The sequence below is a fragment of the Polyodon spathula genome, chromosome 16, assembly GCF_017654505.1.
Source record: "Polyodon spathula isolate WHYD16114869_AA chromosome 16, ASM1765450v1, whole genome shotgun sequence".
Lineage (NCBI taxonomy): Eukaryota > Metazoa > Chordata > Actinopteri > Acipenseriformes > Polyodontidae > Polyodon > Polyodon spathula.
The window spans coordinates 25,708,473-25,722,380 of NC_054549.1; the positions used below are offsets into that span (position 1 = coordinate 25,708,473).

General features: G+C 36.9%; 1 protein-coding gene across 3 annotated transcripts in view; it reads left to right on the plus strand.

Annotated features, from left to right (window-relative positions):
* The first annotated feature begins 435 nt into the window (after positions 1 to 435).
* The window catches only part of LOC121329081 (protein cereblon-like), a 30,994-nt gene continuing 17,521 nt past the window's right edge, over positions 436 to 13,908 (plus strand). For 2 of the 3 annotated variants that reach the window (XM_041274397.1, XM_041274399.1), the window contains exons 1-4: positions 436 to 580; positions 2,290 to 2,399; positions 6,498 to 6,700; positions 9,102 to 9,251. In XM_041274397.1, coding sequence (XP_041130331.1) covers positions 508 to 580; positions 2,290 to 2,399; positions 6,498 to 6,700; positions 9,102 to 9,251 — 536 coding nt within the window. In that variant the 5' untranslated portion in view covers positions 436 to 507. The remainder of the gene's footprint in view (positions 581 to 2,289; positions 2,400 to 6,497; positions 6,701 to 9,101; positions 9,252 to 13,908) is intronic. The other variant, XM_041274398.1, reaches the window with a different exon arrangement.

Here is a 13,908-nt window from a genome sequence, read left to right on the forward strand (position 1 = left end):
AATACAAAAACACAAAATACAAAATTAACTTTAAAAAATACAAATAAATAGAAATAAAAAGAAAACACACACACACTGCAGAAAGTTGTAATTCTACTAAGACTGTGATTACAGCACTTGCAAACAATTAGATACACAGTATAAAGATGTAAACAACGTTAAAAAAAAATCAAGAAACACAGACAGAATTACAAAATCAGTTTCAACAGTCACATTATCACAGATTGGTTCTTAAATTCTCTTACAAAATTAGAAAAGGTAGAAAAGTCAGTTTCTTTTGCCGTCTGACTAATGCTTTGTATTATTATTACCCTCCACCTCTGAGTGGGCTCTGAGGATCTGTAAAATCTGCTTGATTTTAGTTTAAACGCAACCCTTACACTTTATTTCCACTAGAAGTCTCTGTAGTATATTTTGCATGATAATATTTGAGCTGCCGCGCTGCTGTCTTGCATATACTCGCCGGCTGTTCGTCTCCCAGAGTGCAGCTCAGTGTAAACAGAGACTATGGCTGAAGAAGAGGGAGGAGGAGATCAGAATATCAACAATAACATGGGGAATCAATTACAACTTTTACCGGGTAACTAAACGGTTTGAAATATTGAGGCTGCATGAACCAGCTGTTTAGGGAAGTATTATAGATGATATGAGATGAAGTGTGCGTCATAAAGAAAATTTTTCACTTTCGCTTTAAGTTTATTTTCTAAAATTATTATTATTATTATTATTATTATTATTATTTATTATTATTATTATTATTATTATTATTATTATTGTATATGTAAATAAAACACCAGATCCCATTTGAAATGACGCCCGATATAGCAAACACAAGTGCGTTGTACGTTTTATGCAGCGCACAACAAAGACCAAATAACGACCTACAAAATGAATGCGGTCATGTTTCATTAATACGAATTCCACCTGCATTGCATCTAAAAACAACCTGCATTGCAATATCTAAAAACAAACGAAACCTAGGAGTCAGGTTGCAGTTTGCAATGCACAGTCTGTGTATAATGTACTCGGCTCAGCACAGTTTGTTTATTTATTTATTTATTTATTCATTTTTATTTGAGCTGAAGCTCTTGTGCAAACAGTTATTAACATTACAAACTAGATCATGTACTATAAAGAGATGCAACGTCTAGTTCTCCTGTAAATAATTAATTAAATTGCTAACTGATAACTCTCATTTTGAATGTAGGCATAGTCTTAGAACTGCAAGTTTCAGTATTACCAGACAGTCACTGTATCACTGACTCGGGCTTCCTGGTATTCTTAAACATTATTCTTTAAAGAGTACTATACTAACAAGACATTTGAGACCGAATTGTTATCGCTTAGCAGTACAAATATTATTACAGGCCCCTTTTTGAATATATTTAGGCTCTTTGTGTTTGAACAAAGAACACTAGATTTCATAGTTTAAATGCAACATTAGATTAGGTTGTTCCTGGCACTTCATTATCAATCAGATCATGTGATGTATGCACAGGTACCAGGATGGAGCAGTTTATCGATAAAGTTATATTTCCAAAATTTTCTCAGCACAATAACGCCCAAGTAATAATGTTAATAACATTATTGAGAGGAAAGAAATTGATTTTAAAACCTTATTTTGCAATCATTTATTGAGTGATTTAAATGTCACATATATAGTTGCAGTTATGAGTACTGTATGAAGGTAACAAATCCTGTGATGTGTGTTTATATTCGTTTAAAAAATAATGTTACCCTAACAGCTATTATTTAATTTTTGATATATACATTTTCAGAATGAAATATACTCCTAAAACAGCTTTTAAGACTGTATAAACAGAAGCTAAACATATACATGAAAATAATTGCACGTTTTCAGAAACACAACTTGCACACTGTGTTCATGTTTACCCGTATTAGAATGTCCTCATATTTGCCATCTGAATTTCACAATGCAGACTGTAAGGATAGCTGTGCCACTCAGTGCCACACACTGACTCACCGCCTCCCCCCTCCTGATGTGAACATGGTAAATCGATCTTGAGATTAGGTTGGATGGAGGTCTGTCACAGCACAGCACTGGAAAGAAACCAAATGGTGCATCGAGCCTCTTCAAATCTCGGATTGTGCTGTGTTCAGAGTGTCTTGATTTGTCGCAGAGAGTGACAATTGTGAAATGTTATTGAAAATATTCAATAACAATTCTGTACAAATAGTTCAATAAATATATAAAATAAATACAAATTAACATCCCCCTCTCCTCATTTGTATCTGTTTTTGCTTCATTTTAAGTATGTCTTGTTTAAGTAGAAAATGAAGAAGATGATGATGAGATGGAAAGGGAAGATCACGATAGTGATGAAGCTGAAAAACCGAACATTATGAACTTTGACACTAGTCTGCCAACATCACATGCAGTAAGTGTACATTTCTTTGCCGCTGTCTATATTTATAATTCAAAAGGATGTGTGAAAATTATATTTACAAAGTGATAGAATTAAAATCTAGAACAGTGAGTTTAGAAAGTAGTTACGCTATACCACTGTCTTTTCATAGTGCACAGAATCCTTTTTGTTGAAGTAAGTGTAGCTAACAAAATAGTCCATGAATTCTCTGCCGTAGACATCCATTCGTTATATAGGTCTCAAATGTGCAGTTTTGAGAGAAACATGTTTTAGCAAATATGCATTTTCATTTTAAAACATGATACCATATTCCTTCGAATTTAAGATGTCTTTTTTAAAAACAATTTTTGCTTCTCAGAAATATCCTGTATCTTAAATTCGAGTACAGTAGTGATGCAACTACCTGAGTACAAAAACAGCAACATGACTGACTGCAGAGAAAAGACAATCAAAGACTGCCTGATATAGAATCATCCATGACATACAAGCAGACATTGTCAAAGAAGCATCATTAGCTTCCTGAGGAATTCAAGGAAGCTTTTCCAATTTTTTAGCATTTCTAACAAACGGTACCAGCTTGTACAGATCAAAAATGCTGATCAGACCCCCGTATTTTTGACATTCCAAGCAATACTGCAAAAAAAAAACAGGTGTGAGTAATCACGACTGGAAATGAGAAGCAGCACATAACTGTAATGCTCTGAGTGATAGCAAACGGCTGCAAACTGCCTCCATATGCGTAATTGAGGTTGTATCTTTGTAATTGTGTATTTGTTAGATATTTTGTTTTTTCCTCAAATTGAGGGTGGGAAATTTGGGCTGTGTCTTAAATTCGAGGGCGTCTTAAATTAGAAGGAATACAGTATCTTGTCCTACACTACCTTAAAGACATCTGTTTGCAGCCCATGCTTTTAGACTTTCTTGCACTGGAGGGTGAAATTAACCCCACCCCTTCCCTGGCTTCTTTTCTGTCAGTAACCAATCAGTTGCTCCCCCTATTGGCTGACTTGCTTCTGCCAACAACATGCTTTCACCAAGAAAACGCTGCTGTGGTGAAATTTCCAGGGAAGTAAAGCAGCAACAGACTTTCTGGAAGTCAAGGCAAGCAAACTGCTGATTTTACTTAACCTAGTGTAGTACCAGATGTCTGTTTTAAATTGAAATTACATGTTTGCAATAATATGTATGTGTCACAAAGACGGCCGGAGTGGGGGACGTCAGACCAGAAACAGGAACCAGGAAATAAACAGAGAGGTGGAGTTTTGGGAAAGCTGAGCGCTTTCTTGCGCTCAGCATTTAATGAATTAACAGAACAGTAAATAAAAAGGTTGTAACAAACAAAAACACAGGACTCGGCACTGGTAGCCAAAATAAACAGACAAACAAAACGGACTAACACTAAACAACACAGTGAGCTGATATTTTTAACGATTATTATTTTATGACTATTATTATTACCTCCGTCTCCAATCCCGTTCTCCACTCACCGAACACACAACCCCGAGTGAGTGAAAACATGCTGCTTTTATGCAGCTGTACCGAGATTCGATTGCTAATCAATCATTCAACTGAATTCCTAGTACAACTGCACGTGAATTAATACAGTGCAATTCTCCTTGCTCTCATATTATTACTTTTTACTTGCACGTGAAGTGCTGTGCAATCCTCGTGCCTAAATACAACTATACATTTTAAACACTTGTGTTACACAGACCCATTTATATCCTGTGTACCAATGACTATACACCAACATTAACATACAACATATAACACAAAATACACACAGGGACGGGCACTTTGCCACAGTATGTCATTAAATACTGCACCGCGCCTGGGAGACTGTGTTTGTGTCATTAGTCTTTTATTAAATCATCTAAAGAGGCAGTATTGTCTTGGAGGCAGAACTTACTTGCAGACAGAACTGAATTTACAAAACCAGTATGTAGATATTGGCCACCATGGTTTAATTGAGGAATTTTAAAATGATTTTCTTTCTGCCGCCTTATTGATATTTGGGGCTCCTTCCTGAGGCCACAATAACTTGACAGCTGTCAAAGCTGCAGAAATCCATCGATAGGTTGTTAATTTGTTTTAAATGCTTTATAGCAAAGATGACAACACAAAAGATTAAAAAAAAACTAAGATAATTATCTTATTGTGGGAGGGGGTTAAATAATTATTGTGAACATGAAATTTACATAAAATAATGAATACATTTAAAATATACCTTTGTTTTTTGGTTTGTTGTGCAGATTAAGTTCCAGTAGACAATGTCTTTGATTGTACAGGACAACTCATTTTACAAATCTTCCACATATGCTGCAGGTGCCGTCATCTCTCGCCTCACTGACACCTCAGTCACATGTAGTCCTGTCATAGTGACTCAGCGTCCTTAGAATGTCATGAACCAAAGACTGGTGTTGCAATGGGCATAACAGATTGTAGGATAACCAAGTAAGGAACAATGTTGACCTGGCATCATTTGTACTGTGGATTTCAAAAAAAAAAAAAAAAAAAAAAAGGAGAGTGTATGAAATATATGCCTTACCATCCTCTCATGTTTTGAGGCTGTCATTGATAAACTACCATTGAAAATGTTCTATAAATAGATGCAGCAGTTTTGCACGCTCAAGATTCATAATGACGAGCTGTTGTCTTTCCCAATTAAATCTCATCTTCAAGCATCCTCCAACCAAGACGTGAAGTTCAAGCACCAGGAGGATAAATGACAGCATATTCATTGAGATTTTTAGTTATTTTGTTATTGCATTTTGCCTTTTGAAGGTAATTGGGATTTTAAGAGCTGGAACTCTTTATTACACAACTGTTCTATTCAGACATTAACTTTTAAGAAGAAAATATCTTCTGCAGGGAATTTTAAAGCATTACTTTATTTAAGTCGGTGGATTTAAAGCTGTTCATTTTTTCATATGTTAGTAAATGTCCAGTTTTGTACATTATGTGATCATTTTCATAGGCGTTAAAGTATACAGATACAGTATGTTAAATAGTATGTGAACATTACGTTTTATTATTTTATTATTGGTGCCACCTAGTGATATTAAAGAGAAATAACATCAGTAGTATGTAGCTCATCATCATCTGCGCTCGGTTCTCTGCAAACCTAATGTCAATGAACAACCCAAGTCATAAAGCCAAGCACAGGTCTCAACCAGGTCTACATTGTAGAACACAAGGCTGCTGAGAGAGTCTGCCTGTTGCAAATGCCCAGAGGTGTTATCTGTGATTCTGTAGCTGCTTTGGGATTTTCACCAAGCTGGGATTGCTCTCAATTCCATCATTTCTGAGGTTAGCAGTACATATATACATGCTGTGATATCCAGTCTCACACATTACTGTATATGAGAAGGAAGCTGAGTAGTCTAGTGGTTGAAGAAAAGGGCTTGTAACTAGGAGGTTGCCGGCTTAGCCACTGACTCACTGTAAATGACTCTACAGCTTATGCATAGTTCACACACCGTAGTCTCTGTAAGTCACCTTGGATGAAGGTGTCTACTAAATAAACAAATAATAATAATGCCTTCATATTAATTTGCTAGATATTTAGTTTTGCTTATGCTTTTATAACATGGGTGGCCGCAACCAGGCACACTGCAAGCAAGCGCCTCAACCACTGTTCAAAAGAGCTAGGCTTTTCTGCATTTGTGGTTGTATAGAGGTGATGTACTGAATCTTCACTGTGTTTGAAATAACTAGAGGGCTGATAACCTCATAGCGTCCCGAGGTTGTTTATAGACCCCCGGATCATGAGTGCGACCGTCCTCCACACACAATGACGATTCAGTGATTGAGAGATGTCCTGCACATTTCAAATTCTACAGCAGTAGAAATTAAATTATGTAGTAGATAGGGTTGTGCCATAATTTTTTTTTTATGCAATATTGAGAATTATGCAGCATTTGCAACAGAGCAATTTCTCAGTGGTGGTATAAAGAGCTTTTAACTTCTTTATACCACATCTCTTCAATAGGTCAGATTCGGTAACACACAGCACTTCCCGTTTCACTTTATTATAGGTGGTTGTGTGCACAGTGAGAATTGTTTTTCCTTGCTGCTGTGTAAGCAGTATTGCCTGTCCCTTGTCCCTAGTATCTGGGTGCAGATATGGAGGAGTTTCACGGCCGCACGGTGCATGATGAAGAGAGCTGTCAGATGATTCCAGTGCTGTCGCACACCTCCGTGATGCTAATCCCTGGTCAGACCCTGCCGCTGCAGCTCTTCCGCCCCCAGGAGGTCAGCATGATGAGGACCGTGATGCAGCAGGACAGGACCTTCGCTGTGCTCGCATACAGGTGCGCTCTTTACACCCACTGCAGGGCCAGCTTGCATGGCTAGTAAGCACTAAAAATGGCTTTTAAATCAGATATGAGAAATCAGACAATCACCATTAAGGACTTGTCATGATTCCAGTACATTTACGAACAAGAGGAGGCTGTTCGGCCCATCTGTGCTCATTTTGTGCACTATTGTCAACCCTTCTATACTTTTCATTAACTTTTCATAGTAGTTACTAGGTAGAATAATTGTGTGTGTGTAGAATGTCTCTTATTATCTGAAGCAAAAACAAATTGGAAATGTGAAAAAAAAACATTAAGTTATCAAAAGTGCCCGGCCATTTAAAGTGGAGATATCAGAAACACAAGCCAAGTTTCAAGAAACCATTGGGGCAACTTTGCCCAGCAGAAAGCAAATAGGCACAACTGTAAAACCGATGGGGGCCAAGGTTGCCCCACTTGTTTCTTTTAACTATGTAAGTAAACACAAGCTAAGTTAGAAGAAACAATTGGGGCAACATTGGCTAGCACCAAACCAATGCCCTGTAATATTAGATTTCCAGAAAGCTTTTGACAAAGTCCCGCACAAAAGATTAATTCTCAAACTGAACGCAGTTGGGATTCAAGGAAACACATGTACATGGATTAGGGAGTGGTTAACATGTAGAAAACAGAAAGTACTGATTAGAGGAAAAACCTCAGAATGGAGTGTGGTAACCAGCGGTGTACCACAGGGATCAGTATTAGGGCCTCTGCTATTCCTAATCTACATTAATGATTTAGATTCTGGTATAGTAAGCAAACTTGTTAAATTTGCAGACGACACAAAAGTAGGAGGAGTGGCAAACACTGTTGCAGCAGCAAAGGTCATTCAAAATGATCTAGACAAGATTCAGAACTGGGCAGACACATGGCAAATGACATTTAATAGAGAAAAGTGTAAGGTACTGCACGCAGGAAATAAAAATGTACATTATAAATATCATATGGGAGATATTGAAATTGGAGAAGGAATCTATGAAAAAGACCTAGGAGTTTTTGTTGACTCAGAAATGTCTTCATCTAGACAATGTGGGGAAGCTATAAAAAAGGCTAACAAGATGCTTGGATACATTGTGAAAAGTGTTGAATTTAAATCAAGGGAAGTAATGTTAAAACTGTACAATGCACTGGTAAGACCTCATCTTGAATATTGTGTTCAGTTCTGGTCACCTCGCTATAAAAAAGATATTGCTGCTCTAGAAAGAGTGCAAAGAAGAGCGACCAGAATTATTCCGGGCTTAAAAGGCATGTCATATGCAGACAGGCTAAAAGAATTGAATCTGTTCAGTCTTGAACAAAGAAGACTACGTGGCGACCTAATTCAAGCATTCAAAATTCTAAAAGGTATTGACAGTGTCGACCCAAGGGACTTTTTCAGCCTGAAAAAAGAAACAAGGACCAGGGGTCACAAATGGAGTTTAGAAAAAGGGACATTCAGAACAGAAAATAGGAGACACTTTTTTACACAGAGAATTGTGAGGGTCTGGAATCAACTCCCCAGTAATGTTGTTGAAGCTGACACCCTGGGATCCTTCAAGAAGCTGCTTGATGAGATTTTGGGATCAATAAGCTACTAACAACCAAACGAGCAAGATGGGCCGAATGGCCTCCTCTCGTTTGTAAACTTTCTTATGTTCTTATGTTCTTAATATACTTGTGCGTTTTTTGTACGTGCTAAATTAAAAGTGCAATGATGCTTTTGGCTGATTTAATTTTGCTGTGCCAATACCTTGAAAACACGTAACTGTCCTTGCTCTATAGAGAGTCTGGCAGTTCTCACGCTTCGCTGATAACTTGGTGCGAGGGACTACCTTTTCTCTCAATAACAGAAGTTATTTCACACAGTTCAAGCAACTTTGCTTCACGGTCACCCTAATAGCACGAGTTAACATCCCTAACAGTAGAGACCCACCATGCATTAACTAACAGCACGAGATAACATCGCTAACAATAACTAATTGCAAAGCACAATTAGGAATGAGTCTCTCCGGAGGACATGCAGAGGAGGGCTACCTTTGTGGCAATATTGTCTTCCACAGAGCCTGTAGTAAGCAGCTTGAAAAGTGTTGCATGGGTGAAAGAGTAAAGAAGGGGGTTCTAGAAGGATCCATATACTGTAAGTTCTGCAACACATCTACCATGACATTTCATGTGTAAAAAGCTGTTTTCGAGTCCTAAAAGCAAAATAGTACATTTCAGATGCTTAAAAGAAAAACAGTTCATAAAATCTGTGATTTATTTTTATTTTTTATATGGACCCCATTCTGCATGATTTTCTTTTGAAAATCTGTGACAAATTCTAGCCCCATTCCCCTGAATGTCCTCCATGTAAAGACTGGTGTAATGCTGTGTGTGTGTCTCCTCATTTGACTGTCAGTGATGCAGGAGAACGGCAGGCAGAGTTCGGAACCACAGCTGAGATCTACGCATACCGGGAGGAGCAGGAGTACGGGGTTGAAACAGTGAAGGTGAAAGCGGTTGGGAGACAGAGGTTCAAGATCCATGAATTAAGAACACAGGCTGATGGGTAAGTGCACTCTCATTTATTGGATCTAATGGACGTTGACATGCATTGTGGAAATGGGCTAGCCCAAGTGTCACTCGTAGCTTGCAAACAGTTCATTTCGACTTGTACCGATATTGTCTCACACCCAGACCTTCTCCGTTTTATAACCCGATACCACAGAATTACTAGTTAATGATTCACAAGGAGAAGTTTCAAAAGTGTAGAGGTCAGTGTCGGCCTGGCTGTATGGTGGCCCTACCTCGACTGGCTGTGTTCTCCAGATGGTCTTCTTTGTGATTTTAAGTCAGATAATTGTACTTAATGAACACACACAATGTGGAGAGCAGATTCTGTTTAGAATGACAGCTGAAACCTTTGACTGCAGTAATTTGTTTGCTGAAGAGATGGCAGCAGTTTACCAGTAGGAGGCACTATTTCTCTAATGATATATTTCAAAGGGAATAATTGAGCTCTTCCAGGTTTCAAATGCGCACATTAATTCCACTTTTGTTCGTCTGTATGCCTCTGAGTTTGGAGAGCCAGATAAAGAATGGTTTGATAGAACACTTTCTTCCAACACATTCTGTTTCCTGTACTGTTGTATTGAGGTGTTAAGTGGATTTGTCACAATTATCCATAACCTTTTTATCTGTAAAATAAATAAATAAATAAATAAATAAATAAGTCACTGTATTAATTTAGATGCAGAAATAAGATGCTTTTGGACTAATGTACTTTTAAACTTATCATACTTTACTGTTAGCATGGCAATAACTAGTGTCTCATCAGAACAAGTTGGCTTAATCTCAAAGGTCAATTTGCCAATAATGTATTTAGTTATGTTACGTATATAACATTTTAATCTATTTTATATATACCTTGACAAAGAAGATTCTGCTATTTCCTGACAAATACTTTTTCTGTCTACTGTTTTGAACTGACTTTGCAGTTGAATGGAATTCTGAGAGGTGCCTTCGGCATGATTTGGAGAATAAATGGTGGTAAACGTTCAAAATGGTATAGTGATGTCATGAATTGGGTTTCTCTGTGCTGTGTTGTGGAATACAGCAGGTGAAACATGCTCTCTGATTGGCTGAAAGATCCTCAGCGCTCCCTCTTTATTTAATTATCTAGAGGTGTTATTATTAATTATTTATTAATAAGTCATGATACTTTAAATGATGTAGTGTAACATAATGGAGGTACGTATCCTTTGTATTTTGATACAAGACCAAAGGCACAACATAGCTCATTGTAGTTCACCAAATGGTCCCTATTTCATTTAATGTTTGTCTTTTAACAAAATAGTCATTAAATGATCATTAGATCTTATTATACATCATTCACGTAGCCCACCAGGATATATCGTGTTACATATCGCATCAGTGTATCATTACACCCTTATTGCAGTAGATGGTGCTAGCACTTACTAATATAAGTACACTTAGGGTAGCAGGCAGCTAGAACTGAAGATCAGCTCCTGGACTCCAAGACAGATTGATTCAAGAATGAGAGATGGTTTCGGTCTTTCAGAGCCAGCTGCAGTTCAATTCATTACACTGTCTTTCTATATAGAACTGTGAAACACTCTTCTTCTGTCACTTACAATCTAAATGACAAATGAAAGGACACAAGGAAGCCAAAGAGAGTGAGTGAAGAGTGTGTTTTTACTGTGTGTACCCAGTGGAAGAGCGCACAAGAACAGCACGTTGTGGGCCCTGTGAAAATGAACCGCTGCATAATTATTTCTTTCGGTTAGAGAGTGTGAACATTTTGAATAGCATGGATCAAACAGATCGCGGACAGCACGTGTTTTCAGTTTATTCATTTGTTAGCCAAAAAAATATTTTTTTCCCCTCCTGTACATTTTTTATATACTGATAACATTTTACAATTAAACATTTAAAGCTAAATCTACTAGGCGCACAGACCAGTTGACAAGTCAAATAGAAAAGTGGCAGCCCTCAGAAATGCAGTGGACTGTCGTGATGCATGATGTCACGTGATTGTGAAGTAAATACGAAGCGAGAGGTTTCACATGGACGGAAGCACAGTTGCGGTTGCAATCCATTACATAAATTACATTTTAGAACATTATTAATTAGTTTAAAAGTGCCAATATGTTTTAAAATACAGTGAACAAACAGTAAAGTGTAACAAAGCAGTATGTTCATAAGTAGAGACACATTCTCAATTTTTTGGTGGCAAATAGTCGACCTATTTCAAACTAGTAGTCATTCTACCCCTAAAATCTACAAACATATTTTAAAACTGTTTGGGGCACTGCAATATTTATATAATTTTAACGGTGACCTCCTTATTTTTAAGGGTTATAAGCTTTAATAGAAAAAAGAGTATGATTGTCATTAATTAGTTTGTGGTATAATTTTCTAAGAAGCATGGCTTGAAACTTACACTAAGCCAGTACCCTGCCTGGGTTTCAGAATTGGTTTAGTTATATTATTGAAATGCCCTGATGCCTGAAGTGAACAAACAGGACCCTATGCAAATCAACTGTGAACTGATGTCAGTCTGTGGGTTTGAGCTGTAGGGTTACTAATAAGAGTTCTTCATGGAGCTACAAGAGAGTGGAGGAAGAATTGGGTTATTATATTTAATTTTAGTTAATATGTGTAGTGAGTTTTTAATTTAATTAGAACTCTGTAATTATACATGTTTTCCTTATGAGTTCAATATTGTCAAGATTACCAATTGAGCAGTGAATCACACAACACTTATGTCTTATTAATTTAAGTAAGAAAAATAGAAAATAGATAAATGGTACTGTGGTTGGGTACATGCCGGCCCTGTGTGTATTTTATAAAATTTTGTATTTATTGTGTCCTTACTATTTCACATGATGAGCTTAAATCAATATCCAAACTTGAATGTGCAAGCAGGGTAACTGTTTCAATTGAATATAAGTCAGTAAATTCTAATTAATACAATGTTATGAAATTGTAATTGATTACTTTTTCTTTCACTCCATTGTTTAATTCTTTTAATAAGTTAATGCAATGTGAATTCTAAACACCCTAACTCTAACTTTAATTCTAGCACCTAATTTGATTTCATAGATCACTTTGATTATTCAAACTCTTGTTTACTTGTTTACTCATTCTCATAAAATATTATTTCAGCCCCCTGTTCATGATACAAAAATGACGTCTATGCGTAGCACACCCTTTTACATTTCATAAATGTCAACCGTTCTACAAATAGACATTTATGATATCCCCAAAATGTATTTTCTGTGAATCCTTTCTGTTCTTTAGCTTATTTGAAGTTACAATACTCAATTTTATTCCGAAAGGTTGATGGCTTTGGGCGTTGTCTTCCGCTCAGCATTTGATTCAAGGTTTCTTTATTGATGAGAGGTCCATCTGTGCTCTAAGGTGTCCAACACAACAGAACACTCGGGGGTAGATTTACTAAAGTGTTACGGTGTTACAATAGTCGCAAATGAGTCGGCAGTCTGGAGTGAAATGTATTGAACAAGTGCAGTGCTTTGCGGCGGCAGGTTTGCTTTGTGGTTCAGCTTTAAATGAATATGTAATTCATAAAAATGGGGTGGAGGTAGTGTAAATGAGGGTTCTCAAACATTATAATGAGATGTACTAAAGCTGCCGGCAATTTCGACACTTACAGTTGCATCAGTTTGTTAAGAACTTTTGAAAGCATGTTTTAAACAGTCGCAATTAGCAAACCTTTAAAAGGCAGTATGAAAAACACCATCCCCTAATTATGGAAGCGGTGATTGCAGCAGGAAGGAGACATTGTTTTGACTGTTCGGATAGTTGTTAACTTGTCAATGCGGCACTATCATCTGTTTAGGGTTGATTGTCTAGGGTACTAAGTAGGCCAAGTTGAAAATAATAATAATTTAAAAAAACAAACAAAACAAAAAAAATAATAATTTGTTCGCATTGTACACCAGTGTGTGCACAATGCAGCAGCATGATTTATTTTGTGTTACCGGTAGCCTACAGGCTAAAGTAAAAAGAATGTGTACTAGGCATTCAGTTGATTTTACTACTGTACTTTACATAGTGTCATGTGTAGCCTACCCAAAACACATTAGTGTTATTTCAGCACAATTATTTATACATTTAAAATACACTCAGCGTTATTGTATTTTTCTAAACCCTATACTGCCTTATGTCGGACAAACATGTCCGGTTTAGCGAGGGGCTACTGTATGATTATGAAAAGCTTTTCGATAGAAACACATTTTTTATTTGGTGGTGAAGGTGGGGGCCACACTGTAGAATCTGATTAGATTAAACTGCCTTTCATTATTTATTCAAAAAAATGTCCCATGACTCTCACAATGCTAGATATCTCGCTAAGGAGGCGCAACAAATATTTAATTAGAATATTGCGATTTAACATATTTACTCTTAGTACATACGCCAAAATGTATACTTTGCAAATTTTTGCAATAAAATTGCAAATTGAGGTAGGTTTTGCTGCGACTGGCCCATCATAGTACATCTACCCCTCAGTCTGTAATTAGTTATTAGTTTTTCATTTCTTCAGTAGTGATCCAGGTTAATATAGTTCCTTTGTGAGTCCTTTAAACAGCATTCAGGTTGAGCACTGTTGTTTTCCAAGTTATTGTGCTGTGCTCTATCTTTCTTTGTCTGACTAGCTATCTCCCTAAAACAAAGACTGCTCT